General features: G+C 47.6%; 1 protein-coding gene across 4 annotated transcripts in view; it reads left to right on the forward strand.

The window, feature by feature from the left end:
- The window catches only part of UNK (unk zinc finger), a 46,647-nt gene that overhangs the window by 12,337 nt on the left and 8,631 nt on the right, over nt 1-25,679 (forward strand). The window contains exons 2-13 of one of the 4 annotated variants that reach the window (XM_007536726.3): nt 14,724-14,933; nt 15,909-16,085; nt 16,243-16,373; nt 16,860-16,995; nt 17,535-17,652; nt 18,574-18,658; nt 21,946-22,088; nt 22,446-22,646; nt 23,167-23,232; nt 23,641-23,815; nt 24,867-24,968; nt 25,091-25,279. In XM_007536726.3, coding sequence (XP_007536788.1) covers nt 14,724-14,933; nt 15,909-16,085; nt 16,243-16,373; nt 16,860-16,995; nt 17,535-17,652; nt 18,574-18,658; nt 21,946-22,088; nt 22,446-22,646; nt 23,167-23,232; nt 23,641-23,815; nt 24,867-24,968; nt 25,091-25,279 — 1,733 coding nt within the window. Of the gene's footprint in view, nt 1-14,723; nt 15,216-15,908; nt 16,086-16,242; nt 16,374-16,859; nt 16,996-17,534; nt 17,653-18,573; nt 18,683-21,945; nt 22,089-22,445; nt 22,647-23,166; nt 23,233-23,640; nt 23,816-24,866; nt 24,969-25,090; nt 25,280-25,679 lie in introns of all 4 variants that reach the window. The other 3 variants (XM_060202768.1, XM_060202769.1, XM_060202770.1) reach the window with 3 other exon arrangements.

Consider the following 25,679-nt stretch of genomic DNA (forward strand, 5'->3'; position numbering starts at 1 on the left):
TGACAACCTTTTATTATTTCCCTATAAAGCCCCTCAACTTTCACCCATGTTTTTCTTTGCCAGTGTATAGCATTTGATAACAGTATCAAGAACCGATGAGAATGTGAGGGCGATCTGGCTGTGACATCTGTCACCCCCCCATTGATCGCCAGGGTTGATTCGGCTGATCTGGCTGGCTAGGCGGGTGTCCCCTTCCTCCCTCACCGCTCCATCTGCATCTCTCCCGAAGTTGCACGCTCAGTTGAAGAGGACGGCCTTCCCCGAATAGAGACGGACCGGTCTTTGGTTGAGGGGTATACGAGTAGCTGCGCTCCCCTGCTGGAACCTCCAAACAAGCTCTCAAGAACCGATGAGGAAGAGAAGATGGAAAGGAGTCTAGCAACTTAAAATCTCATAGGATTCTTTGTGAAATGACCTTTTTCCTGTTGGTGGCTCAATTTATTTAGGAGACAAGAAGATACTCCTGCCTCTGGCAGTTTCATCTTGTCATATGAGAGCTTATTGGAATGTTTTCTCCCTGTTCTTATTCTTTATATCACAGCTTGCTTTTAGTATTCCTAAGTTGACTCATTGTTCTCTATTAGTGTTTGAAACACCATATGACCACCATAAATCCTAACAAATTGACTTATAATGTGTTAGGGGTGGGGGATGATCCATATTTCTTTTTTTTTAATTTTTATTTTATTTCTTTATTGGGGAAACCACATTTAAAAAAATATTTATTCCTTTTTGTTGCCCTTGCTGTTTTATTGTTGTAGTTGTTGTTATTGATATCATTATTGGTTAGGACAGAAAGAAATAGAGAGAGGAGGGGAAGATAGAGAGGGGGAGAGAAAGATAGATACCTGCAGACGTGCTTTACTGCCTGTGAAGTGACTCCTCTGCAGGTGGGGGGGTTGAACCGGGATCCTTATGCTGGTCCTTGCACTTTGTGCCACGTACGCTTAACCCGCTGCACTCCCTATCTATATTTCTTAAGAATTACTTCGGTCTATTCACAAAACTACTCCCATTGAAAAAAGGTTGTTTAGGAATGAGGCATGGTGTTTTATGACTTAAACATTTTTTTAAAAATATTTATTCCCTTTTGTTGCCCTTGTTTTATTGTTGTAGTTATTATTGTTGTTGTCGTTGTTGGATAGGACAGAGAGAAATGGAGAGAGGAGGGGAAGACAGAGAGGAGGAGAGAAAGATAGACACCTGCAGACCTGCTTCACCGCCTGTGAAGCGACTCCCCTGCAGGTGGGGAGCCGGGGTTGAACCAGGATCCTTAATGCCGGTCCTTGTGCTTTGCGCCACTTGCGCTTAACCCGCCCGACTCCCGACTTAAACATTTTAAGTGATAGTTTATATATCTAAAATTTTAATTTTGTTAAAAACATTACTGTATTGTTTTGTTGTGTCACTTTTTTTTAAACCAGAGCGCTGATCAGCTCTGGCTTACTGTGGTACAGGGGACTGAACCTGGTACTTTGGAGCCTCATGAAAGTCTCCTTGCATAACCATTATGCTATCTAACCCCACCCTATGTCACTTTTCCTACTAAGAATTGCCAAGTATTTGGTAGCCTGCTTCTCTAGCATAGGTGAAAATCAGACTTACCCAGATGTAACATAAATCAGAGCCTGCTCCTTTTATTTATTATTATTATTGACATTATTAGTCATCACCAAAGACTCACTACTCCAGCTTGATTTTTTTTTTTTTTTCTCCCCAGAGAGGGAGAGAGTTTTTAGAAATGGTGGTTGGGGTTTAGATAGCATAATGGTTATGCAAAGACTGTCTGCCTGAGGCTCTGAGATCCCAGGCTCAATCCCCCACACCACCATAAACCAGCTGAGCAGTGCTCTGGGAGAAAAAAAAAGAGAGGTGGGGAGGTTTTTTGTTTGTTTGTTTTTTGTTTTTTCTTCCCAGAGCACTGCTCAGCTTTGGCTTATGATGGTATGGGGGATTGAACCCAGGGCCTTGGAGCCTTAGGCAGGAGTGTCTTTGCTTAACCATTATGCTATCTACCCCCACCCAGTTTTCATTTTATTTTTTTAATATTTAAAAATATTAATAGAGGGTTGGGGAGACAGCATAAAGGTTATGCAAAAGCCTTTCAAGCCTGAGGCTCTGAGGTCCCAGGTTTAATTCCCCACACCACCATAAGCCAGAACTGAGCAATGTCCATGGGTGGCCAACACTATATCGTTTCTTCTCCAAAACAGAAGATTCCGGGTGCATCTGGGTGACAAGTCTAGCAGATGGAGACCTGTCTCAAGTGGCCTCCCCCAGGGCTCTGTTCTGGCTCCTACGCTATTTAATATTTACATCAATGACCTCCCAGAAACTTCTTCAAGGAAGTTCATCTACGCCGATGACATCTGCTGTGCAACTCAGGCATCCAAGTTCGACATCCTTGAGGAAACACGCACGAAAGACATGTCTCTGATATCTGATTACTGTAAAAAATGGCGACTAATCCCTAGCACTGCAAAAAACGGTATCATCTGTTTTCCATCTACACCATGCCTCGGCCTCGCGTGAGCTTAATGTGCAGCTTGGCGATACGAGAATCCGGCATAAAGCCCAGCCAGTCTATCTTGGCGTTACTCTCGATCGCACTCTGTCATTTCACGAACATCTCTTAAAAACTGCAGCAAAGGTGGGCACGAGGAATCACATCATTGCAAGACTGGCCAGCTCCTCATGGGGCGCGAGCGCTTCCACACTACGATCATCATCTCTGGCATTATGCTATTCCACTGCAGAATACTGTGCCCCAGGATGGTTCCGTAGCCCCCATGTCCACTTGGTTGATTCCAAATTACATTCCTCCATGAGGATCATTTCTGGAACCATCTGTTCCACCCCGGTTCCATGGCTGCCAGTCCTTAGCAACATCGCCCCGCCAGATATTCGTCGGGATGCGGCATCATCTAAGTTCATTTCCCACGTCTACGCTCGACCGGACCTGCCAATATACGCGGATATCTTCGCCCACCCTGTCCAACGCTTGACGTCTCGTCACCCAGTCTGGTCCCCTATGCCTACACTGAACTTCTCTGTTCCAGTCTCTTGGAAACAGAGTTGGCAGTCAGCTGAGGTAAAGAACAAACACCTCATCACAGACCCCTGCAAGCGTCAACCCGGCTTTGACCTAGCACGTTATGATTGGGCCCTCCTCAATCGCTATCGAACAGGCCATGGCCGGTGCACCGCTATGTTCCATCGCTGGGGAGCCAGAGACGACCCGAATTGCCCCTGCGGCTACAGACAGACTATGACCTACATAGTCATTGACTGCCACCTCTCCAGATTCAAAGGAGGTCTCGAAACTTTACATCAGGCTCAACCTGACGCTATTGACTGGCTACGGAAGAAGGGCAAACGCTAGAAGAAGAAGAAGCAATGTTCTGTCTCTTCCTCTCTATTGGTATCTTTCCTCCTGTATCTACTCTTTCTCATTAAAATAAATAAAAATATTTTTCACAGCTAATGAAATTGAAACAGCTATCAAAAATCTCCCCAAAAATAAAAGTCCTGGACCAGATGGTTTTACAAATGAATTCTACAAAACCTTCAAAGAAGAACTAATACCTCTACTTTTAAAAGTCTTCCAGAAGATTGAAGACACTGGAATACTCCCTGCCAGCTTCTATGAAGCCAACATCACTCTGATACCAAAAGCAGACAGGACACAACCAAAAAAGAAAACTACAGGCCAATATCTCTGATGAACATAGATGCGAAAATATTAAACAAAATTCTAGCCAACCGGATACAGCAGTATATCAAAAAGATTGTTCATCATGACCAAGTGGGGTTTATCCCAGGCATGCAAGGTTGGTTTAATATATGTAAATCAATCAATGTGATCCACCACATCAACAAAAGCAAGACCAAAAACCACATGGTCATATCAATAGATGCAGAGAAAGCCTTTGACAAAATCCAACATCCCTTTATGATCAAAGCACTACAAAAAATGGGAATAGATGGAAAATTCCTGAAGATAGTGGAGTCTATATATAGCAGACCTACAGCCAACATCATACTCAATGGTGAAAAACTCGAAGCATTTCCACTCAGATCAGGTACTAGACAGGCTGCCCACTATCACCATTACTATTCAACATAGTGTTGGAAGTTCTTGCCATAGCAATCAGGCAGGAACAAGGAATTAAAGGGATACAGATTGGAAGAGAAGAAGTCAAACTTTCCTTATTTGCAGATGACATAATAGTATACACAGAAAAACCTAAGGAATCCAGCAAGAAGCTTTTGGAAATCATCTGGCAATACAGTAAGGTGTCAGGCTACAAAATTAACATTCAAAAGTCAGTGGCATTCCTCTATGCAAACACTAAGTTAGAAGAAATTGAAATCCAGAAATCAGTTCCTTTTACTATAGCAACAAAACCAATAAAATATCTAGGAGTAAACCTAACCAAAGAAGTGAAAGACTTGTATACTGAAAATTATGAGTCACTACTCAAGGAAATTAAAAAAGACACAAAGAAGTGGAAAGATATTCCATGTTCATGGGCTGGAAGACTTAACATCATCAAAATGAATATACTACCCAGAGCCATCTACAGATTTAATGCTATCCCCATCAGGATCCCAACCACATTTTTTAGGAGAATAGAACAAATGCTACAAATGTTTATCTGGAACCAGAAAAGACCTAGAATTGCCAAAACAATCTTGAGAAAAAAGAACAGAACTGGAGGCATCACACTCCCAGATCTCAAACTGTATTATAGGGCCATTGTCATCAAAACTGCTTAGTACTGGACCGTGAATAGACACACTGACCAGTGGAATAGAATTGAGAGCCCAGAAATGAGGCCCCACACCTATGGACATCTAATCTTTGACAAAGGGGCCCAGACTATTAAATGGGGAAAGCAGAGTCTCTTCAACAAATGGTGTTGGAAACAATGGGTTGAAATATGCAGAAGAATGAAATTGAATCACTGTATTTCACCAAATACAAAAGTAAATTCCAAGTGGATTAAGGACTTGGATGTTACACCAGAAACTATCAGATACTTAGAGGAAAATATTGGCAGAACTCTTTTCTGCATAAATTTTAAAGACATCTTCAATGAAACGAATCTAATTACAAAGAAGACTAATGCAAGTATAAACCTATGGGACTACATCAAATTAAAAAGCTTCTTCACAGCAAAAGAAACCACTACCCAAACCAAGAGACCCCTCACAGAATGGGAGAAGATCTTTACATGCCGTACATCAGATAAGAGTTTAATAACCAACATATATAAAGAGCTTGCCAAACTCAACAACAAGACAACAAATAACCCCATCCAAAAATGGGGGGAGGACTCGGGACAGAATATTCACCACAGAAGAGATCCAAAAGGCCGGGAAACACAGGAAAAAATGCTCCTAGTCTCTGATTGTCAGAGAAATGCAAATAAAAACAATGAGATACCACTTCACTCCTGTGAGAATGTCATACATCAGAAAAGGTAACAGCAGCAAATGCTGGAGTGGTTGTGGGGTCAAAGGAACCCTCCTGCACTGCTGGTGGGAATGTCAATTGGTCCAACCTCTGTGGAGAACAGTCTGGAGAACTCTCAGAAGGCTAGAAATGGACCTACCCTATGACCCTCCAATTCCTCTCCTGGGGATATATCCTAAGGAACCCAACACATCCATCCAAAAAGATCTGTGTACACATATGTTCTTGGCAGCACAATTTGTAATAGCCAAAACCTGGAAGCAACCCAGGTGTCCAACAACAGATGAGTGGCTGAGCAAGTTGTGGTCTATATACACAATGGAATACTACTCAGCTGTAAAAAATGGTGACTTCACCGTTTTCAGCCGATCTTGGATGGACCTTGAAAAATTCATGTTAAGTGAAATAAGTCAGAAACAGAAGGATGGATATGGGATGATCTCACTCTCAGACAGAAGCTGAAAAACAAGATCAGAAACAAAAACACAAATAGAACCTGAAATGTAATTGGCATATCACACCAAATTAAAAGACTCTGGGGTGGGTGGGTGGGGAGAATACAGGTCCATGAAGGATGATAGATGACATAGTGGGGGTTGTATTGTTAAATGGGAAACTGGGGAATGTTATGGATGTACAAACTATTGTATTTAGTGTTGAATGTAAAACATTAATTCCCCAATAAAGAAATAAATTTTAAAATAAGTAAATAAAATATTTTTTAAAATAAAAATATTAACAGAGAAAGAACTAGAACATTATTTATACAGGTAATAACTGGAATCATGGGGCCAAGGGGTGGCTTACCTGGTTAAGCACACACACATTACAGTGTGCAAGGACCCAGGTTCAAGCCCCCAGTCCCCACTTACAAGGGGAGAGCTTCAGGAGCGGTGAAGCAGGTCTACAAGTGTCTTTCTCTCCCCCTCTTCCCCTCCTCTTTCCATTTTTGTCTGCCCTATCCAACAACAATGCCTGTGAAGCTACCTCCCTGCAGGTGGGGAACTGGGATTGTTATGACAGTCTTTGCACTATGCACCATGTGAGCTTAACCCGTTGAGCTACCGCTGGACCCCTGCTTTTTTTTTTTTTTTTTTTTTTTTTTGCCTTCAGAGTTGTCGCTGGGGCTCAGATGAATTCACTGCTCCTGGAGGCCTTTTTTTGTTTGTTTGTTTACCATTGTTGTTATTGTTGTTATTGATGTCGTTGTTAGGATAAAAAGAAATGGAGAGAGGAGGGGAAGACGGGGAGAAAGAGATAGACACCTGCAGACCTGCATTACGGCTTGTGAAGTGACAGCCACCCCCCCCCCACCCCCGCAGTTGGGGAGCTGGGGGCTTTAACTGGGATCCTTACGCTGGTCCTGTGTTCTTCCCCATGTGCGCTTAACTCGTTGCTACCACCCGGCCCCGCCCCCCCACCCCGTGAAGTTTTTAGAGGACAGTATCAACAGTTTTGGAGGGTTAGGAAGCCAGCATAATGGTTAATCAAAAAGGCTTTAATGCCTGAGGCTCTTAGGTCTCAGGTTCAACCCCCAGCATCACCATAAGCCAGAACTGAGCAGTGCTCTGGTCTGTTTCTTTTTCTCTGTATCTCTCTCTCATTAAAATAAATACAATTTTTTTTTTTTTAAAAAAGGGCTTTAGTTCCTAAGACTGTAGTGTCCAGGGGCTGGGTGGTGGCACACCTGGTTGAGTGCACATGTTACAATGCGCAAGGACCCAGGTTCAAGTCCCGGTCTCCACCTGCAGGGGGAAAGCTTCACGAGTGGTGCCGCAGTGCTCTTCTTCTCCATCCCCCTCCCTTGATATCTGGCTGTCTCTATCCAATAAATAATTAAAATTAAAAAATTAAAAAAAGAAAGTATCAACCAAGAAAAGTTTGCATAATCAACTGCAGTTCAGGAAAATTCACCCTATCACTATAGGATTTTGACAACACCATGACTGAATATTGACTTCATTACTCAAAACTGAAAAAATTAAAATAAAATTATTTTTAAAAAAAGACTGTAGTGTCCAGATTCAGTCCCCAGCACCACCATAAGTAAGAGTTGAACAGTTTTCTAGTTTTAAAAAAAAATGGAAAAGGAAAAAAAAGTTTTGTAATACAGTTTAGCTATCTGACATGATTATATCTGTAAAAAGTACTCGCAGAATTTTATGAAATGGCTAACTGCAGTGTGGTTGAGGATGATTTTGCCATTTCCCCCCCCCCAAAACTTTCATAATGGTTTTCTACATCTACAAATAAACCATGTATAGGATAATTAGTGTGATATTCTTAAAAGGAATGAAAGATAGTTTTGATTTAAAGCCAGCCCCTAGTAGGGCAAACATTAAAACAACAAAAAATAATAACCTTCTCTAGCTGAGGTGAAGCTCTTGTATCCCTCTGAGCTTTTGATCCCTTCCACAGGTCAAAGGTGTGGCATTCTCTGACACAGCTCTTATTTACTTTGGGCCTGAGTAATCCTTGGCTCATCCTATCCACAGTTTCACAATTCAGAGCTAGCCTGTGCTCACTGGCTTTCATCCTTGAGTGTAAGTATTCCTTACACTCAAGGATGGACTTGTTTCTTCTTGATACAACTTCTTGGGTTTCCTGAGATCTGGTTGACTTAAAGCGCGACTCTCAGTTTATTTGGTTCCTTAGGTCTTATGCTTTCAAACCTTTAGAATGGAGTGATGAACAGTGGCTCTGCACATAGCCTCTGAGGCAGAATGGCTTCAGGTTCAAACCCCATTCTCACCAGAAGCCTGAGGCTCACCCCTCTGGTAAAATAAAAAGAGAGAGAGAGAAAGAATGGAGTGATGAACTGAATTGAATGGAAGCACTTGTATATTTCAGTTGAAATTTTGTTTCATCTCAATCCATGAAAATAGGGTGGTCCAGGAGGTGGAGCAGTGGATAAAGCATTGGACTCTGGAGCATGAGGTCCCGAGTTCAATCCCTGGCAGTACATGTACCAGAGTGATGTCTTGTTCTTTCTTTATAAATTTTTTATCTTTTATATATATATATATATTTATTCCCTTTTGTTGCCCTTTTTTTTTTTGTTTTACCAGAGCACTGCTCAGCTCTGGCTTATGGCCGTGCAGGGGGGGATTGAACCTGGGACTTTGGAGCCTCAGGCATGAGAGTTTCTTTTGCATAACCATTATGCTGTCTACCCCCCCTTCCCCCCTTTTCTCTCTTTCTTTTTTTCTTTTTTTTTAAATAATTTATTTATTTATTGGGGAATTAATGTTTTACATTCAACAGTAAATACAATAGTTTGTACATGCATAACATTCCCCAGATTCCCATTTAACAATACAACCCCCACTATGTCAGCCCTTTTTTTTTTTTTATTGTAGTTATTATTGTTGTAGTTTGGTTCTTTCTTTTGTGATCTTTCTCATAAATAAAATCTTTAAAAAAGAAAATAGGAAAGTGATTTTTAAGTGTTTTTCTTGTTGCTTCTGTGTTGTGTTGCTTGTTAGCACAGTTAGAGATGAAAGTGAGAGAATAGAAAATCCTGACATTTTGGTTCCAAAGTGGTTGATGGTACAATTCCATTAATTGCTAGATGTTACAATACCATTAAAATGTTAGAATCCTCTCATCTGCTCATAGCTGGATTAAAAGTGGATTTTTGCTGGGCTGGGGAGATAGCATAATAGATAAAATAATTTTTTGCTCAAGGCTGTGATGTCCCAGGTTCTGTTTCCTGGGACCATGAGCAGAGCAGTGCTCTGGGAAGGAAGGAAGGAAGGAAGGGAGGGAGGGAGGGAGGAAGGAAAAAAAAAAAAAGGGAGGGGAATCTTCCTGTGTAGATTTGGTCATCTGTCCCTTTTCCTTTGAGGGATTTATCTGCCGGACAGTCTGTCCAATCTGCTGAGTTACTGGTTTCATGCGTTTGTGCTTCTTCACAGGGGTAGATTAGTTCCAATACTCACTGCTTTGCCTTTTCCTGGAAGCATCATGAAACAATTGGTATTGCTTTGTGGATTTTACCCTGACACACACACACACACACACACACACACACACACACACACATACACACACACACACTTTTCTTTTAAACCATTCAAGTCTCAGGTTCTTATATCCTTGCTATCAGGATTTTATAACCTAATAGAGAAAAATGTATACATCATTAAATAAAATGCAATACAAGATAGTGTTTGGGAGATACTGTGATGGTTACGCAAATAAGACCCTTCCTTCCTTCCTTCCTTCCTTCCTTCCAGAGCACTGCTTAGCTCTGGTTTATAATTGTATAAGGAATTGAACCTGGGACTTTAGAGTCTCAGGGAAGAAAGTCTTTTTTTGTATGTTACTTTATATAGCCATCATGCTACATCCCTGCCCTACAAACAAAAAATATACATATGTTTGATTCTCAGCCATGAAATCCTGAGTTCAGTCCCTGGCCACCCATGTGTCAGAGTGATGCTCAGATTCTCTTTCCCTCTTTCTCTCTCTCTCATTAACTAGTAAATAAATCTTAAAAAAAAAAAAAAAAACAACTTAGAGATGATAACTTCTAGTTAGAGCAAGAGGGGAGAGTGGGCAGATGTCAAGGCTTTATTCAGGAAATTCATTACAATTATATTCAGCCTTAAAAGATTTTTACAGCTAAGAAAGGGGGCAATGAAGAGAGACAGGGAAGCTAAAGATCTATTTGCAAGACACCAAGGGCTCCTGTTTTACCAGCAAGAACGGAGAGAACAAAGGAGAAGAGGGGCCAGGAGGAAATGCACACATTACAGTACACAGGACCCAGGTTCAAGCCCCTGACCCCACCTGCAGGGGGAAAGCTTCTCGAGTGGTGAGGCAGGGCTGCGGATGTCTGCCTCTCTCTCTGTCTCCTCCTTGCCTTCTCAGTTTCTCTGCCTCTAATAAATAAATTAAGGGGCCAGGTGGTGGCGCAGCTGGTTAAGCTCTCACATCACAGTGCGCAAGGACCCAGGCTCAAGCCCCTGGTCCCCACCTGCAGGGGGACAGCTTCACGAGTGGTGAAGCAGAGCTGCAGGTGTCTATCTCCCTCTCTCCTTTCAATTTCTCTGTCTCTATGCAATAATAAAGAGATAAAAATTAATTAATAAAAAATTTAAAAAAGAGAAAGGCTGGGGCAAGTTCAGTGCTGGGCCTGCAGTGCAAGCCTGAACATTAGATTCAGACTCTAGAAGAACAGTGCATGCTGCACACCATAAGTTAGACGGGGAGGCTGGGAGCAAGTCGGCCAGTTGGCATCTGTGGAAACGAAGAAGCTTACAATGAGGTAATGTGTTAGGCCCGTGTCTGTCCTTTATTTTGGCATCCATGATAGTTGTCTGTGCGTGACAGCTAAAGTCCCTGTGGAAGTTCATCATCTACACTTCATAGTGTGGACGTGGCTCTTCCAAGCAGATTCGAGACCTCTTCTCCAAAGTCAAGTGAATACAGCACAGGGTGGAACATTATTATTTTCTTAAATATTTATTTATTCCCTTTTGTTGCCCTTGTTTTATTGTTGTAGTTATTATTGTTGTTATTGATGTCGCTCTTGTTGGATAGGACAGAGAGAAATGGAGAGAAGAGGGGAAGACAGAGGGAGAGAGAGACACCTGCAGACTTGCTTCACCACTTGTGAAGCGACTCCCCTGCAGGTGGGGAGCCGGGGCCTCCAACTGGGATCCTTTTGCCAGCCCTTGAGCTTCGTGCCACATGCACTTAACCTGCTGCGCTGCCGCCTGACTCCCCCCCCCCTTTTTTTCTTAGCAGAGCACTGCTTTGTTGTAGTTTATGGTGATGCTAGGGATTGAACCTGAAACTCAGGCATGAAACTCTTTTTATATAACCATTATGATTTCTCCCTGGCCTGATTTCTGTTTACCTGAGTGTCCTCTATTTACTCTGATAGTCCTCACCACTCTCACTTTTCTCTGTTCCTGTCCTAAACTCTGTCTTTATTTACCACTGTTACCTGCCGAGTTGTTGCCCTGGTGGGAACAGTCAGCTGTATGCTGCCCAGGAGAGGGATCAGGCTGGCAGTTGGGGTTGAGTTTTGCGTGCAGCTTTCTGTCTAACCAGTCAGGGAGGGAGAAGGAAGAAAGACCTTCTGTCCCAGTGCCAGAGGCCAGGAGAGCACCAGGCCCTTAGGGAGCCAGCCCTCCAGGTGTCTGCCACCTGTGCCGTGCTGTGCCTGTGCCTGTCCTGGAGATGATCCCATGCTGGTAGACTTCCTACGCCTTGTGTCATCCTCTTTTTCTCCCTGTCCAGTTCTTCTCCTACCCCACTCACATACCACAAAGGTATTTTGAGTCCTTGGAAGCAAACCTACTGTTTCTAAATTCATATTGTTTCTTTTGCTCGAAACATCCTTCTGACATTCGTCACCCACTGGCACCTCCCTCCTCCTCCTATCTGGCCTAGGTCACCGAATCCTGAGCTAATAATCCTCTTTGTAACTTTTCCCACCCACCCCCCCATTCCAGGGTTATCACTCGGTGGCCATTTATTTTTATTTTCTGATAGAGAATGAGAGAAAGAGATGCTAGAGAGGGGAAGAAAGACGCAGAAGGAGACACTTATAGCACTGCTCCACCGCTCCTGAAGCTTCCTTCTCCAGGTGGGGCTGGGGGCTTGAATCAGGTCCTCTTTTTTTTTTTTCTTTTCCTCTAGGGTTATTGCTGGGCTCGGTGCCTGCTCCTGGAGGCCATTTTTCCCCCTTGTTGCCCCTGTTGTTGTAGCCTTGTTGTGGTCATTATTATTACCATTGTTGATATTGTTCGTTGTTGGATAGGACAGAGAGAGGAGGGGAAGACAGAGAGGGAGAAAGACAGACACCTGCAGGCCTGCTCCACCTCCTGTGAAGCGACTCCCCTGCAGGTGGGGAGCCGGGGGCCCGAATCGGGATCCTTATGCCGGTCCTTGCGCTTTGCGCTACGTGCGCTTAACCCGCTGCGCCACCGCCCGACCCCCCCAGGTCCTCTTTTTCATAGCGACATGTGCACTCTACTGGGTGAGCCACCACCCTGCACCCTGCCCCCCCGTATTTAATCGTTGCTAGTCTGTCTCTGCCAGGAAAACGGGGTCTCCCTAGGGACAAGGACTTGTTTCTTAATCAGTCCACAGTACTGGCTACCCTGCCTGCACCTAGTTAGGTGCTCAGTGAATATGCACTACAAGAATAGTACGTTTTCTTGTTTTTTTAAAACAGAAATGGAGAGGACGACAGACACCATCAGATTGCTTCACCATTCATGAAGCTTCCCTACAACAGATGGGGACCGGGGGCTTGAACCAGGTCCTTTTTGCACTATAATGTGTGCGCTCAACATGGTGCACCACCACCCACCCCTAAACGAGTTCTATTTGGATGTTTTCACTGTCCCTTAAGCTCCCATTTGTGTTCCTCAGGTAAGTACCGGCTTACTTCTGCATAGCTTTGCCTGGATACTTCAAAGCTGGGAGTCTCCAGTTCTTTTTTTTTTCTTTCTATATTTATTTATTTATTTATTTTCCCTTTTGTTGCCCTTGTTGTTGTAGTTATTGTTGTTGTATAGGACAGAGAGAAATGGAGAGAGGAGGGGAAGACGGGGAGAGAAAGATAGACACCTGCAGACCTGCTTCACCGCCTGTGAAGTGACTCCCCCTGCAGGTGGGGAGCCAGGGGCTCAAACCAGGATCCTTATGCTGATCCTTGAGCTTTGCGCCACCTGCGCTTAACCTGCTGTGCTACCGCCTGACTCTCCAGTTCTTTTTTTCTAATTATCTTTATTTATTGGATAGAAACAGCCAGAAATCGAGAGGGAAGGGGGGTATAGAGGGAAAGAGAGACAGACACCTACAGCACTGCTTTACTTGTGAAGCTTTCACCCTGCAGGTGGGGATCGGGGACTCGAACCTGGGTCCTTGCGCATTGAAACATGTGCACTCAGCCAGGTGTGCCACCACCTGGCCTCGAGTCTCCAGCTCTTTATCACCAAAGTTTTGGGCCAGGGTGATAGTTCAACCTGTTGGAGCACCAGCTTGTATGTGTGAACTCACAGGTTCAGTCCCTGACATCACTTAATGCCAGAGCTGAGCAGTGTTCTTACGTGCATGTCTCCCTCTTTCCCTCCCTCCCTCCCTTTCTCCCTGTCTCTCTCCTCTTTCATAGTAAATCTAAAAAAAAAAAAAAGAAAAGGAAAGAACATCTATCTGTAAAGTTGGCCCTAGAACTGTCTGTCCCTACACTCTATATGCCCAGAAAGACAAGGTCCTGTAAGCCTGAGCAGTTGTTTCAGGTCAGGTTGCTGCTCCCTGCACACAACCATCTGCGCCTCACAGAGCCATCCTCGCTGGCAGCAGATGCCTTCTATTAAGCCATTTGTCTCCTGCATTGCTGGGTGTTGAGAGAATGAATAAAGAGAACTGCACTGTCAGTCTCCATAGAGTGCGCGCACGCGCACACACAAGCACGCAAAACAGATGGACGCTCTATAAGGGGGTGTTGGGTTTGAGATGCTTAACTGTGATTTGGGGGAGAGGTGCTTTTGGGCTGTCTTGTCTGTCATTGTGTAGGACAAAGGAGAAATGACTGGAAAGAGGCCAAGAGGACAGACATGAGCTGCCAAATCCCCATGTCAATCAGGGTGTAATCGCCTCAGCTGCTGTATGTTCTCACTGGGGACAGGAGGGAGGGAGGGTTTTTCCAAATACTTACCTGAGTGGTGACAGGACATGTCTCTGGGAGCATCTAAGTGGATAGGACAGTCTTATCTGAGTCAGTGGTTCAGAGGGAACCTTGTGACCTGTCAGCTTCAAAGTAGCACCCTCCTTAGCTCAGCCTGGAGCCCCAACTCCAGTCCTGAGACAATTCAGCCGACTAGTAATTAGCAGGCAGGTGTGGGCAGCAGAGACTGCAGGAAGCTAGAGTGTGTCTCTTCCTGTTCTGGCTTGTAGCCCTTTGCCTGTGGTCAGTGATTTGGCCTGGGGAACTTCACAGAGGACTCAGCACCAGGCCACTGGTTAAAAGTTCTCCGCTGGTAACTGGCAGACAGCCAGCTGCTGAGGGAGGTTACTTGTGCCAGGTGATCTGCTCTCAGTCTGGTTGTGGGGGCTGGTCTTGAGGAATGATCTGGATGCAGAGGTCCAGCTTGCTAGGCTTCTGCTGTCCTACTGTACCACAGAGCAGAACTTTGGGGGGTCTTGATGGCTAGCTGCTTCTGGGAAGTGAGAGGCTGCAGTTTTGGCTCCTGACCCGCTCCCCACTGGGCTCTCACTGCAGGTACCTGAAGGAATTCCGCACAGAACAGTGCCCGCTCTTTGTACAACACAAATGCACTCAGCATCGGCCCTACACCTGCTTCCACTGGCACTTCGTGAACCAGCGGCGACGCAGGTCCATCCGCCGTCGGGACGGCACATTCAACTACAGCCCCGACGTCTACTGCACCAAGTACGACGAGGCCACTGGCCTCTGCCCGGAGGGCGACGAGTGAGTGCCCCCCAGCCTGCCCTCAGAGGAGCCTTGTGTCTCCTGCGTCAGATGCCCTAAGGCTCAACAGTCTGAGAAGCCAGCCAGAGGCTACGTTTGGGAGGACTGCTGCAGCTGTCCCACCTTCCTGTGGCCTGGACCTGTGCTCAGACCCCTTCATCCTCTGGGAAAGCCCCTTCCCTTTTCCCCACCTTTGGGACACCTACCACACCTACTTCTAAACCTGAGGGTCACATCTGAACCAGCGTGGCTCCCTGGGCCTTCTTTCATCATCCCCTGCAGGTCACAGGACCCTCTCCCCAGCCCACCACCACCCACTCCATCCCATGCAGTTCCCATCAAAGCTGGCTATTTGCAAAGACAGAGCCTCTCCAGTCTCTTGTTGTATTGACTCTTTAAGTCTTTTACCCCAGGATTCTGTGGAGCACAACAGATGGCAAACCTGGGACCCTCACTAAGAGGGAATATTCACTGACTCTGCTTATCACTTGTTTCTACCTTGCAAAAGACAGGTTGGGGGCTCTCTAGGTGCAACTCACTGAACCGCTCCTGCACCAGAGGTCAAAGGTTACTCATTCCCTTCCCTGACCTAACAGAGCACTCGGAGTTGAGGGGGGATGCCCATATTTGGAGTGTACTGAGCAGGCCACTTGCTTCTCTGAGGACCTGTGATCTGGGCAGCACGGACTCTTCCAGGGTGTTCCAAGCATATCTCGGGGATCCACCGCACCCTGACTGAGTAGCTTAGAGAGACTTGTTGAGTTGCTGAAGTAGGATGGCAAGGCTTGTGGGCCCACTGTAAGCCCTGGAACTCAGTTGGTTGTGGGAGGGTAGTTCTGTTCCCATGTAGGGCTCATTGCTGCCTGCCTCCTTGACCCACCATCGGTGCACCCTTGGGGTCATGGGGCAGGGCAGGGATTGGCAGTGCAGGCTGCAGAGTCAAAGGTGAGTGATCCTCCCACTGCCACATTCCAGGTGCCCATTCCTGCACAGGACTACAGGGGACACTGAGCGCAGGTACCATCTGCGCTACTACAAAACTGGAATCTGCATTCATGAGACAGACTCAAAAGGCAACTGCACCAAAAACGGGCTGCACTGTGCTTTTGCCCACGGGCCCCATGATCTTCGCTCCCCTGTCTACGACATCAGGTGGGTTTGATGCCACACTAGGTCAATGGTTAGGGCCTGGCTGGGGCCTGGCTGTTGTCACGGTACCACAGGTAGAACATGGGGGTTGATGTTGTGGTTTCTTCCCCCCTCGTACATACCCTCCCCCAACCCTCTCTGTTCTCTTCTCTCCTCTTAGGGAGCTCCAGGCCATGGAGGCCTTGCAGAATGGCCAGACCACAGTAGAAGGCAGCATAGAAGGCCAGTCGGCTGGTGCTGCAAGCCATGCCATGATAGAAAAAATCCTCAGTGAGGAGCCTCGGTGGCAAGGTAAAGGCAGTCACATAGGGCCTGTGCTGCTCTCCTGGACTCCTGCCCACCCCAGCTGCCTTAGCACTCAGCTCACCATTCTGTACTGCCTTTTCTGACGCTAGCTACCACCTCTGCATGGACATACTTACTCTCTCACCCCACTGTCCACCCAGCCACAACCTTGTCACTGGGGGCATTCTGGAGGAACTTCCCTAAATAGATCTTGCCCTGCTGCCATCACCCCAGCTGTTCCCCACGTCCCAAAGTTCTCACATACATGTGCATGTACAACACTAAAGTGTCCTTTTCACCCCCTGAGCTGTCAGTGTCTCCAGAGAAGCCATCATCTGCCCCGCCAGTCTCCTGGTACTCAGTCGGTACTGGCTCATGAGGAGGCGGCCCTCCTCACACATCCTGCAGGAGCCTCAGCTCTTAGATCCTCCCCATGACTTCTTCCCCCTTCCCTGCCCCCTGCTTAACCTCTGCCTCTGATCTCTTGTGCAGAGACCACTTATGTGCTGGGGAACTACAAGACGGAGCAGTGCAAAAAGCCCCCACGGCTGTGCCGCCAGGGTTACGCCTGTCCCTACTACCACAACAGCAAGGACCGGCGTCGGAGCCCCCGGAAACACAAATACAGGTCCTTTGGCCCAAACAAACTTGCCATGGGAAGTGTGTGTGTGGGGGGGGAGGGGTTGGAGAGGTCATGATGGTGGAAGCACAGAGCAGCCCTGGGGAGGGGGTGGGCCACAGGGTTGCAGGGATGGACACCAGGAGAATAGTAGTCAGGATAGGGGAGCCTGTCTGGATCTGCTGTGTAAAGTGAGGAACTTGAGTCAGCTGATCTCTGAGGCCCCTCTAGTTCTAATCCTAAGGGACATCTTGAAAGTGTGGTCATCACTGTCACCTGGCTCCCCCAGGGGTTAGAGTGTTTGGTTGGAGGACCTGGCTGAGGAAGCAAGTCTACACCTCTTGCTGATGCAACTGAACTTGACTGGAATGCAGAGCCCTGCTTCTGGCCTTAGACCTCACTCAGCAGCTGGTCTTTTCTGTTTCTGACCCTAAACCCTGCGAGGCAGGGAGAATAGACAGTAACCTTGAGCAGGGATCCAGTTGAACCCTCAGATCCCAGTCACTCATTCTCTCTCTCATCCATCTGATCCCACCCTCATTGACCAGGTCATCTCCATGTCCGAACGTAAAACATGGGGACGAGTGGGGAGACCCTGGCAAGTGTGAGAACGGAGACGCCTGCCAATACTGCCACACCCGCACAGAACAGCAGTTCCACCCAGAGGTGGGCCCGTGGGGCAGGGGCCATGGCCCTCTGAGGGGTGGTGGGTGGCTTAACATAGCTTCTCAGGGAAGCTAGGAGAAAAGAAAAGGTCTGGGCAGATGTTGGCAGAGCCTACCGTGACACCGTCATGCAGGAGGGATCCAGAGTCTCACACACTCACTTGGCAATCTCACTTGTTTAGAGGCCAAAGTGACTCTATCCCTTGACTTACTTTCCGTTAGCTTTCCTGACAGGGAAGGCATAATCTGGGCTAGTGACCTGGTTATTCAGGGCTTTGTACCACTCACACTGCTGATAATGCAGTGATAGCAGGATTTTGACAGTGAGAAAGCCCATCCCAGCTGCCTTGTTCATACTGAAGCCTGGGGTTTTTACACTCCTTGATGCAGTTCCCGGGCCAGTCTCCATGGTGTGAACTGGGCCACATCAGTGTTCCATGATGTTACATGGGGTACATCGTGGCTCCCCCACTCCACATTTCATGGAGGCGAGACTGCTGACAGACACTGCTGCACAGAGACTGCCTGGGCCAGACAGCAGGTGAAGAATGAGGCCCAGCATAGATTTCTGCCCAGGGTGTTATGTTGAGGAATGCCTGTGATCTGGGATCCCCTGATGCCCAAAGGCACAGTCAAGAGTTCACAGCCCTAGCCAAGATCGAGACTGCAGAGCAGTGTGGAGAAGGTCTCATTGTCAGGATGGCCCGGGTTGCTCAGACCTGCAGGCGTGGAAGGGAGAGTGTCTTCAGCACAGGGATGCATTGACTGCTTTAGGAGTTGGGGTAGGAGTGGGTGGGGGGCGGGTTGTGGTGGAGGACTCAGGGAAGGCAGTGGGAGTGAGGAGAAAGAGATGGCTCAACTAACCCATCCATGCTTGTCATCCTTCTGCCCAAGTCTGACCCATCTCTGCTTTGCCCTCTAGATCTATAAATCTACCAAGTGCAACGACATGCAGCAGTCGGGCAGCTGTCCCCGTGGACCTTTCTGCGCCTTCGCCCATGTAGAACGTATGCTGTTCCCATTGCTCTGGGGTATAACTCTCCACTCCGCCCTCCCTCTCATCAGGGGTCTTCTCCCCACTGGAAGTTCCATTGCCCTTGCCTCTCTATAAGTAGTCCAAAGCCTGGGACTTCCCCATTCATTAGACAGAGGGCAGGGCCTATCCCCTGCTTGGACATTCACAATCCCAGGAGGTATTCAGCACCCTTTCAGATCTGAATGGGCAGAGACATCCCAGCAGCCACCTGTGCCGGTTGCACTAACTGACCACAGCCCTCTGCCCTGCTGAGCCCTTCTTCTAAGAGCAAATGCAACAAGAATCCAGGTGTCGTTTCAATTTTTCTAGTGACCAAGTTAAAAGAAAAAAAGGGATGGGGGAGATAGGATAATGATTATACAAAACTTTCATGCCTGAAGCTCCAAGGTTTCAGGTTCAGTCCCTAGCACCACCATAAGCCAGATCTGAGCAGAACATTGGTAAAAGCAAACAGGCTAAATTAAATCTAAAATGTTTCAGTTAATCCAATATAAAATAAAAATCATTCAGGGGCCAGGTGGTGGGTGGTGCACCCAGTAGAGTACAGGTGTTACAGCGTGCAAGGGCCTGCCTGGTCTGAAGCCCTGGGTCCCCATCTGTGGGGGGGAGGGCGGCAACTTCATGAGCAGTGATGTAGTGCTGCAGGTGTCTCTCTCTCTCTTTTTTTTTTTTTACCAGAGCACTGTTCAGCTCTGGCTTATGGTGGTGCAGGGGATTGAACCTGGAACTTTGGAGCCTCAGGCATGAGAGTCTGTTTGCATAACCACTATGCTACTTACCCTCACCCTCTCTTCCCCTTTTCCTCTTCATCTCCCCCTTCCCACTCAATGTTTCATAGTCTCTATCCAAAATAAAATAAAATATATTAAAAATTAAATTATCTAGGCAATAGAGCATACACATTACCATGTGCCAAGTACTTGAATCTAAGCTCCTGGTTCTCACCTGTAGTGGGGAGTTTCTTGTGCAGTGGATCAATACTGCAAGTGTTGTGTTTTTTTTTAATATTTATTTATTCCCTTGTGTTGCCCTAGTTGTTTTATTGTTGTAGTTATTATTGTTGTCGTCACTGTTGGCTAGGACAGAGAGAAATGGAGAGAGGAGGGGAAGACAGAGAGAGGGAAAGAAAGATAGACACCTGCAGACCTGCTTCACCGCCTGTGAAGCGACTCCCCTGTTGGTGGGGAGCTGGGGGCTTGAACCGGGATCCTTAAGCCGGTCCTTTCGCTTTGCGCCACGTGCACTTAACCCTTTGCACTACTGCCCGACTCCCAATATTGCAAGTGTTTATCTCTGTCTCCATAAGAAAGGAAGGAAAGAAGGGGAAGAAGAAAGGTGGAGGAGGCAGTGTGCCAATGGTCTCGCACACTCCCATATCCCAGCTTCAATCCCCAGCACTGTCATAAGCCAGAATTGAGCGGTGCTCTGGGAAAATGAAATTAGTCACCAAGCAGCCTAGGAGGCGGTGCAGTGCAGTGTCGGTGTCTTAAGCAGGAAGTCTCAAGTTCATTCCCTGGTGTCTCATGTGCCAGAGCGGTACTCTGAATCTTTTCCCTCCTCTCCTAACAGAAAGCCAGAGGAGTGAAGGGTGGCTCCCTACAACAGGCGGGAAGTGGGGGCTAGAACCCTGGTCTTCAAACATGGTAATGTGTGTACTCTACTGGGTGTGTCACTGCCTGCCCCCTGATTAAATCTTTTTTAAAAAATGTGAAAAGGGTAGGGACAGATAGCATAATAGTTACGCACAGAGACTCTATGCCTGAGGCTTCAAAGTCCCAGGTTCAATCCCCCCATACCACCAGAAGCCAGAGCTGAGCAGTGCTCTGATAAAAAATAAGAAAAAAAAGATATTTTGCTTTTTTATTAATTTTTTTAAATTTTATTTATTTTCCCTTTTATTGCCCTTGTTGTTTTCCATTGTTGTTATAGTTATTATTATAGTTGTTATTAATGTCATTGTTGGCTAGGACAGAGAGAAATGGAGAGAGGAGAGGAAGACAGAGAGGGGGAGAGAAAGACAGACACCTGAAGACCTGCTTCACCTCCTGTGAAGCGACTCCCCTGCAGGTGGGGAGCTGGGGGCTCGAACTGGGATTCTTACGCTGGTCCTTGCGCTTTGTGCCACCTGTGCTTAACCTGCTGTGCTACCGCCCAACTCCCAGTATTTTGCTTTTTAAGATTGATGTATTAACATGAAAAGGAGAGAAAGAAGGTGGGAGAGATAGCATAATGGTTATGCAAAGTACTTTCATGGCTAAGGCTCCAGAATTCCTAGGTTTAGTCCATCACACCACCATAATGCAGAGCCAAGCAATGCTCTGGTAAGAGAGGAAGAATGAGAACATCACTCTGGCATATGCAGTGTTGGGGATTGAACTTAGGACCCATGCTTTCATGTTTTTGCTTTTTTTTTAAAATTATTTTTATTGTTGGATAGACAGAAATTGAGAGGGGAGCAGGAGATAGAGGGGGAGAGATAGACACCTACAGCACTGCTTCACCACTTGCAAAACTTTCCCCCTGCAGGTGGGAACAGGGGCTTGAACCTGGGTCCTTGTGCATTGTAACATGTGCACTCCCCCAGGTGTGCCACCACCAGCCCTCTGGTTTCATGTTTTTAAATCCAGCTCCCATGTAGTGCTGGAGCTCAGGCCCAGGCTTCACACACAGGAAGGCATGTGCTCTACCGGGTGAGCCGTCTGTCTCCCAGCGCTGAGACTCAGCTTCTTTATCTGTAAAATAGAAGCCGTGCTGTCACTGCTATCTCCAGCCATTGTGAAGACTCTAATGAATACAAACTGCACAGGCCTGACATTGGTAGAAATAAGGCGGGAATCTTTCAGAGACCAAAGCATATTTATTTAGATATTTTGTATTTGCTAGAACACAGAAATGGAGAGTGAAGAAGGAGATAAGGAGTGGTCTGGAAGGTGGCACAGGGGATAAAGCTTTGGATTCTCAACCGTGAGGCCTTGAGTTTGATCCCCAGATGTACCAGAGTGATGTCTGGTTCTTTCACTCTCTCCTCCTAGCTTGCTCATAAATAAATGCTTTAAAAAAAAAAAAAAAGGAGAGAAGGAGAGAGAGACACCTGCATCACTGCCTCACCAGTTGTGAAGCTTCCCCCCTGCAGGTCCTTGCTCATGGTAATGTGTGCACTCAACCAGAGGCACCACCACACAGCCCCTGAAAATGTATTTTGGGAGAGAGACTGAGCTGCTTCCAGAGGCTGCTGACACCCTGCCTGTCTCTTAACAGAGCCGTCCCTCACTGATGACCTGCAACCTTCCTCATCCGTGTCCAGCCCCACCCAGCCGGGTCCCGTCTTGTATATGCCATCTGCTGCCGGAGACTCGGTGCCCGTGAGCCCCTCCAGCCCGCATGCCCCTGACCTCAGCGCTGTACGTTCCTGTCCGGGGATGGGTGGGCACCCTGCCTGCCTGGAACCAACACCTGCCTCTCATGTCCTTTATGCCCTCTCAGCCTAAGCTTGAGAAGTCCCTGGTATTTGGCCACAGGCCAAGGGGTTCTTCTCTCTGTCAAGACCAGTGTATATATGTGCGAGTGAGGCGTATCCCCTGAGCCTGTGTTGCTGCTCTGACTGCACAGAGCTGGATAAAGGGACAAAGCCTTTGGTCCTTGCACTGCCCATAGGCGATAAAATGACCTGAAATATCTCAGACTGAGGAGGACACGGAGGATGGGTCCTACCTCAGGTTGCCTCATACTTACCAACCCACTCCCTTCCTTCTCCGCAGCTCCTCTGTAGGAACAGCAGCCTAGGCAGCCCGTCCAACCTCTGCGGTTCCCCCCCAGGCTCCATTAGGAAACCCCCGAACCTGGAAGGCATTGTTTTCCCTGGGGAATCTGGCCTTGCCCCAGGAAGCTATAAGAAGGCTCCCGGCTTTGAGAGGGAAGACCAGGTGGGAGCTGAGTACCTGAAAAACTTCAAATGCCAGGTAAGGACTGAGAGGGCAGAGGATGCTTAAAGTGCAGTGAAGTTTAACCTCCTGGGGGGAGTCTGAGGCCTGGGCCAGCTATAGGGTGCACATGTGGGTGCTAGGAAGTCCTGTCTCCGTCCTTTATAGAGTAAACTGAGTGAGCAAAGCTCAGCCACTTTATGGATGAAGATAGGAAGGCTACAGAGTAGAGCCCTTTGTCCAGTGTCATGGAGCCACTTAACAGAGGAGTAGTCATTCCTGCCTCAGTCTTTTGATAGAGGGCAGAGCCTAGAGAATTGGGACTAAGGCGTCCTCAGCTGGACTTGCCTGAGACTTGGAATCACTCAGGAAGCGAGGAACAGCCTCCTTGGTTCCTTGAGTGGGAAAGAGCATCCTGGCTGAGGAGGGGGAAGGGGGTGTTGTGTGGCAGGTGGCTGCAGCCTCGGCAAGCCACAGCAAGTGGACACTCAGAAGGAGGACTAGACTCGGGACCTCCCTACCACCACATTTATCTCTGCCCTCAACTTTTCTCTCTCAGGCCAAATTAAAACCCCACTCGTTAGAGGCCAGGAGTCAAGAGCAGCCTCTGCTTCAGCCTAAACAGGTATATACAAACTCCCAGCCCCGTTCCTCCCTTTCTGGTGCAGTTCAGGCCGGGAACGCCAGGAGGCTTCAGGGATGGGGCACTACTTTCCATGCAGACGGAGAGCTGGACTAAGATGGAATGCAGTCCTCATCTGGACTCGCTCAAGTCATTCCCAAATGTCGATTGAGAGTCCATGCTGTACCAGGCACTGAACCCTCCTCCCCCAGTTTTGGACCCTCAGCCTCCAAGCCCTGCCCTTCCACTCCAGCCTCCCATCAAGCTGACTAGTGGGCGGGCCCTGCTGGGACCACCAGCTGGAGCAGGGTCGCGGTTTCCTCCCATCCTACCCAGCCCCTGTCTGCAGCCCTTAGCCACAGCCTCCAGGGGCAAGCAGCCCATTGCCTCTCTTCCTCATTCTCATTGCAGGACATGCTGGGCATCCTCCCTGTGGGCAGCCCCCTGACCTCAAGCATCTCTTCTAGTATCACCTCCAGCCTGGCAGCTACTCCCCCTAGCCCCGCGGGTGCCAGCAGTGTTCCTGGCATGAATGCAAATGCTCTGCCCTTCTACCCCACCAGTGACACGGTAGAGTCGGTCATAGGTAATTAGGTCATTTCTGTCACCAGGTCCAGGACTGGGTTTGGAGTTAGATGCACCAGTTCTTGAGTGAGACACAAATTAAGTAGTCAGTCACTTTAGACATTTGTTTTGGGAGAGTCAAGGGTGGGTGCTCTGGGCCCTTTGAGCTAAAGGAAAAATGAGCCCAAGGAGTAGTGCCAAGCAGACTCGCCTCCAGATTGCTCATCTATGCAAAGTAGGACTCTGCCTTTTCCCTGTCTTACATGTCACTCAGCTCCCCTCACTCTCATGAAGTGTCCTTGGTGTTGAACAGTATGCCCAGCTCGCCTCAATTCTGGTCACAGAAGTCACTGTGTGCCCCCTTTTCTCACCAGTCATTTATATGCAGCACCCCTTACCAGGTCCTACCTAGCACTGGCCCTGGGTTGGCATGTTGTTTCTGTCCTCCAGGAGGGGGCAGCTTGAGACTTTGTGCTTAAGTGTCCAGTGACTTATCCACCACACCACCTCCCAAGCTGCTTGCTGATTTTTTTTTCTTTCTAACAGAGATAAGAGATAGATAGTGGACACTTGTCCACGCCTACTCTGTACTAACAACCAAGAACTCAGTGAGTTCAGGGGTGAGACACATCAGGAGGCAAGACTCCTCAAAAGTAGGGACTGGGACTGTTGTGGTCCAGGAGGTGGCACAGTGGATAAAGCATTGGACTCTCAAGCATGAGGTCCTGAGTTCAATCCCAGGCAGCACATGTACCAGAGTGATGCCTGGTTCTTAATCTCTCTCCTATCTTTCTCATATATAGATAAATAAATAAATAAATCTTAGGGAAAAAAAAAAAGCAGGGACTCTGGATTGAAACTCAGATCAAAGAAGGCTTCGGAAAAGAGCACATGGGAACTGAGTCAGCAGAGCAGGCGGTGCTGGCAGAGGCTTCAGAGAAGACGAGGCCATCGAGGCTCAGTGTGGGGATGAGGCAGGTGCAGGAAAGGAGAATGAAGGAAGGGTGGGTCTAGGAGGTGATGTGGCCCCTCAGGAGTCTGGGAGGCTCACACTTGGATCACTCTATCCTCAGAATCTGCTCTGGATGATCTGGACCTAAACGAGTTTGGGGTGGCCGCCCTGGAGAAGACTTTTGATAACACCACAGTGCCCCACCCAGGCAGCATCACAATCGGTACTGGGTGTGGGAAGTGTGATGCATCGCACCCAACCAGGGTGGGCAGACAAGCCGTCCCTGCTTGGGGTACCTAGTAGCTTCTCCTGCCCTCATTTGGCCTATCTGGGTCTCTCTTGCAGGAGGCAGTTTGCTGCAGAGCTCTGCTCCTGTGAATATCCCTGGCTCCTTGGGCAGCTCGGCCTCCTTCCATTCAGCATCCCCATCTCCTCCTGTCAGCCTCTCCTCACACTTCCTGCAGCAGCCCCAGGGCCACCTGAGCCAGTCAGAAAACACATTCTTGGGCACCTCAGCATCACATGGATCTTTAGGTAAGAGGGGACGGGGAAGGAATCTGGTCTTTGGGGAAGGGTCTGTAATGCTGTATCTGTGATTGGAGGCTATACAGAGCAGGTGAGAATGGGGATTTGGGCCTTAGCAGAGGCGAGTCAGAACCCCCTGCCCCGTGATCCTTCAGCTGTGTAAATCTGAACACGAGGTCTGGCCTCTCCACTTTAGGTTCCTCTGCTGTAAGCAGGCAGCACCCACCTCAGGAGGCTGTTGTGAGGCTTGGTCACAATCATGTGAGTGTAGCACTAGGTATAGGAAGTACACAGTGAGAAATGATGACTTCAGAATCACAAGACTTTGGTTTGTTCTTCATGCCAGTGTGGTGGTTCCTTCTGGTTACCTGAACTCCCACTGATAGACTGATAGCAGCAATGTGCACAG

The sequence above is a fragment of the Erinaceus europaeus genome, chromosome 12, assembly GCF_950295315.1.
Source record: "Erinaceus europaeus chromosome 12, mEriEur2.1, whole genome shotgun sequence".
NCBI lineage: Eukaryota > Metazoa > Chordata > Mammalia > Eulipotyphla > Erinaceidae > Erinaceus > Erinaceus europaeus.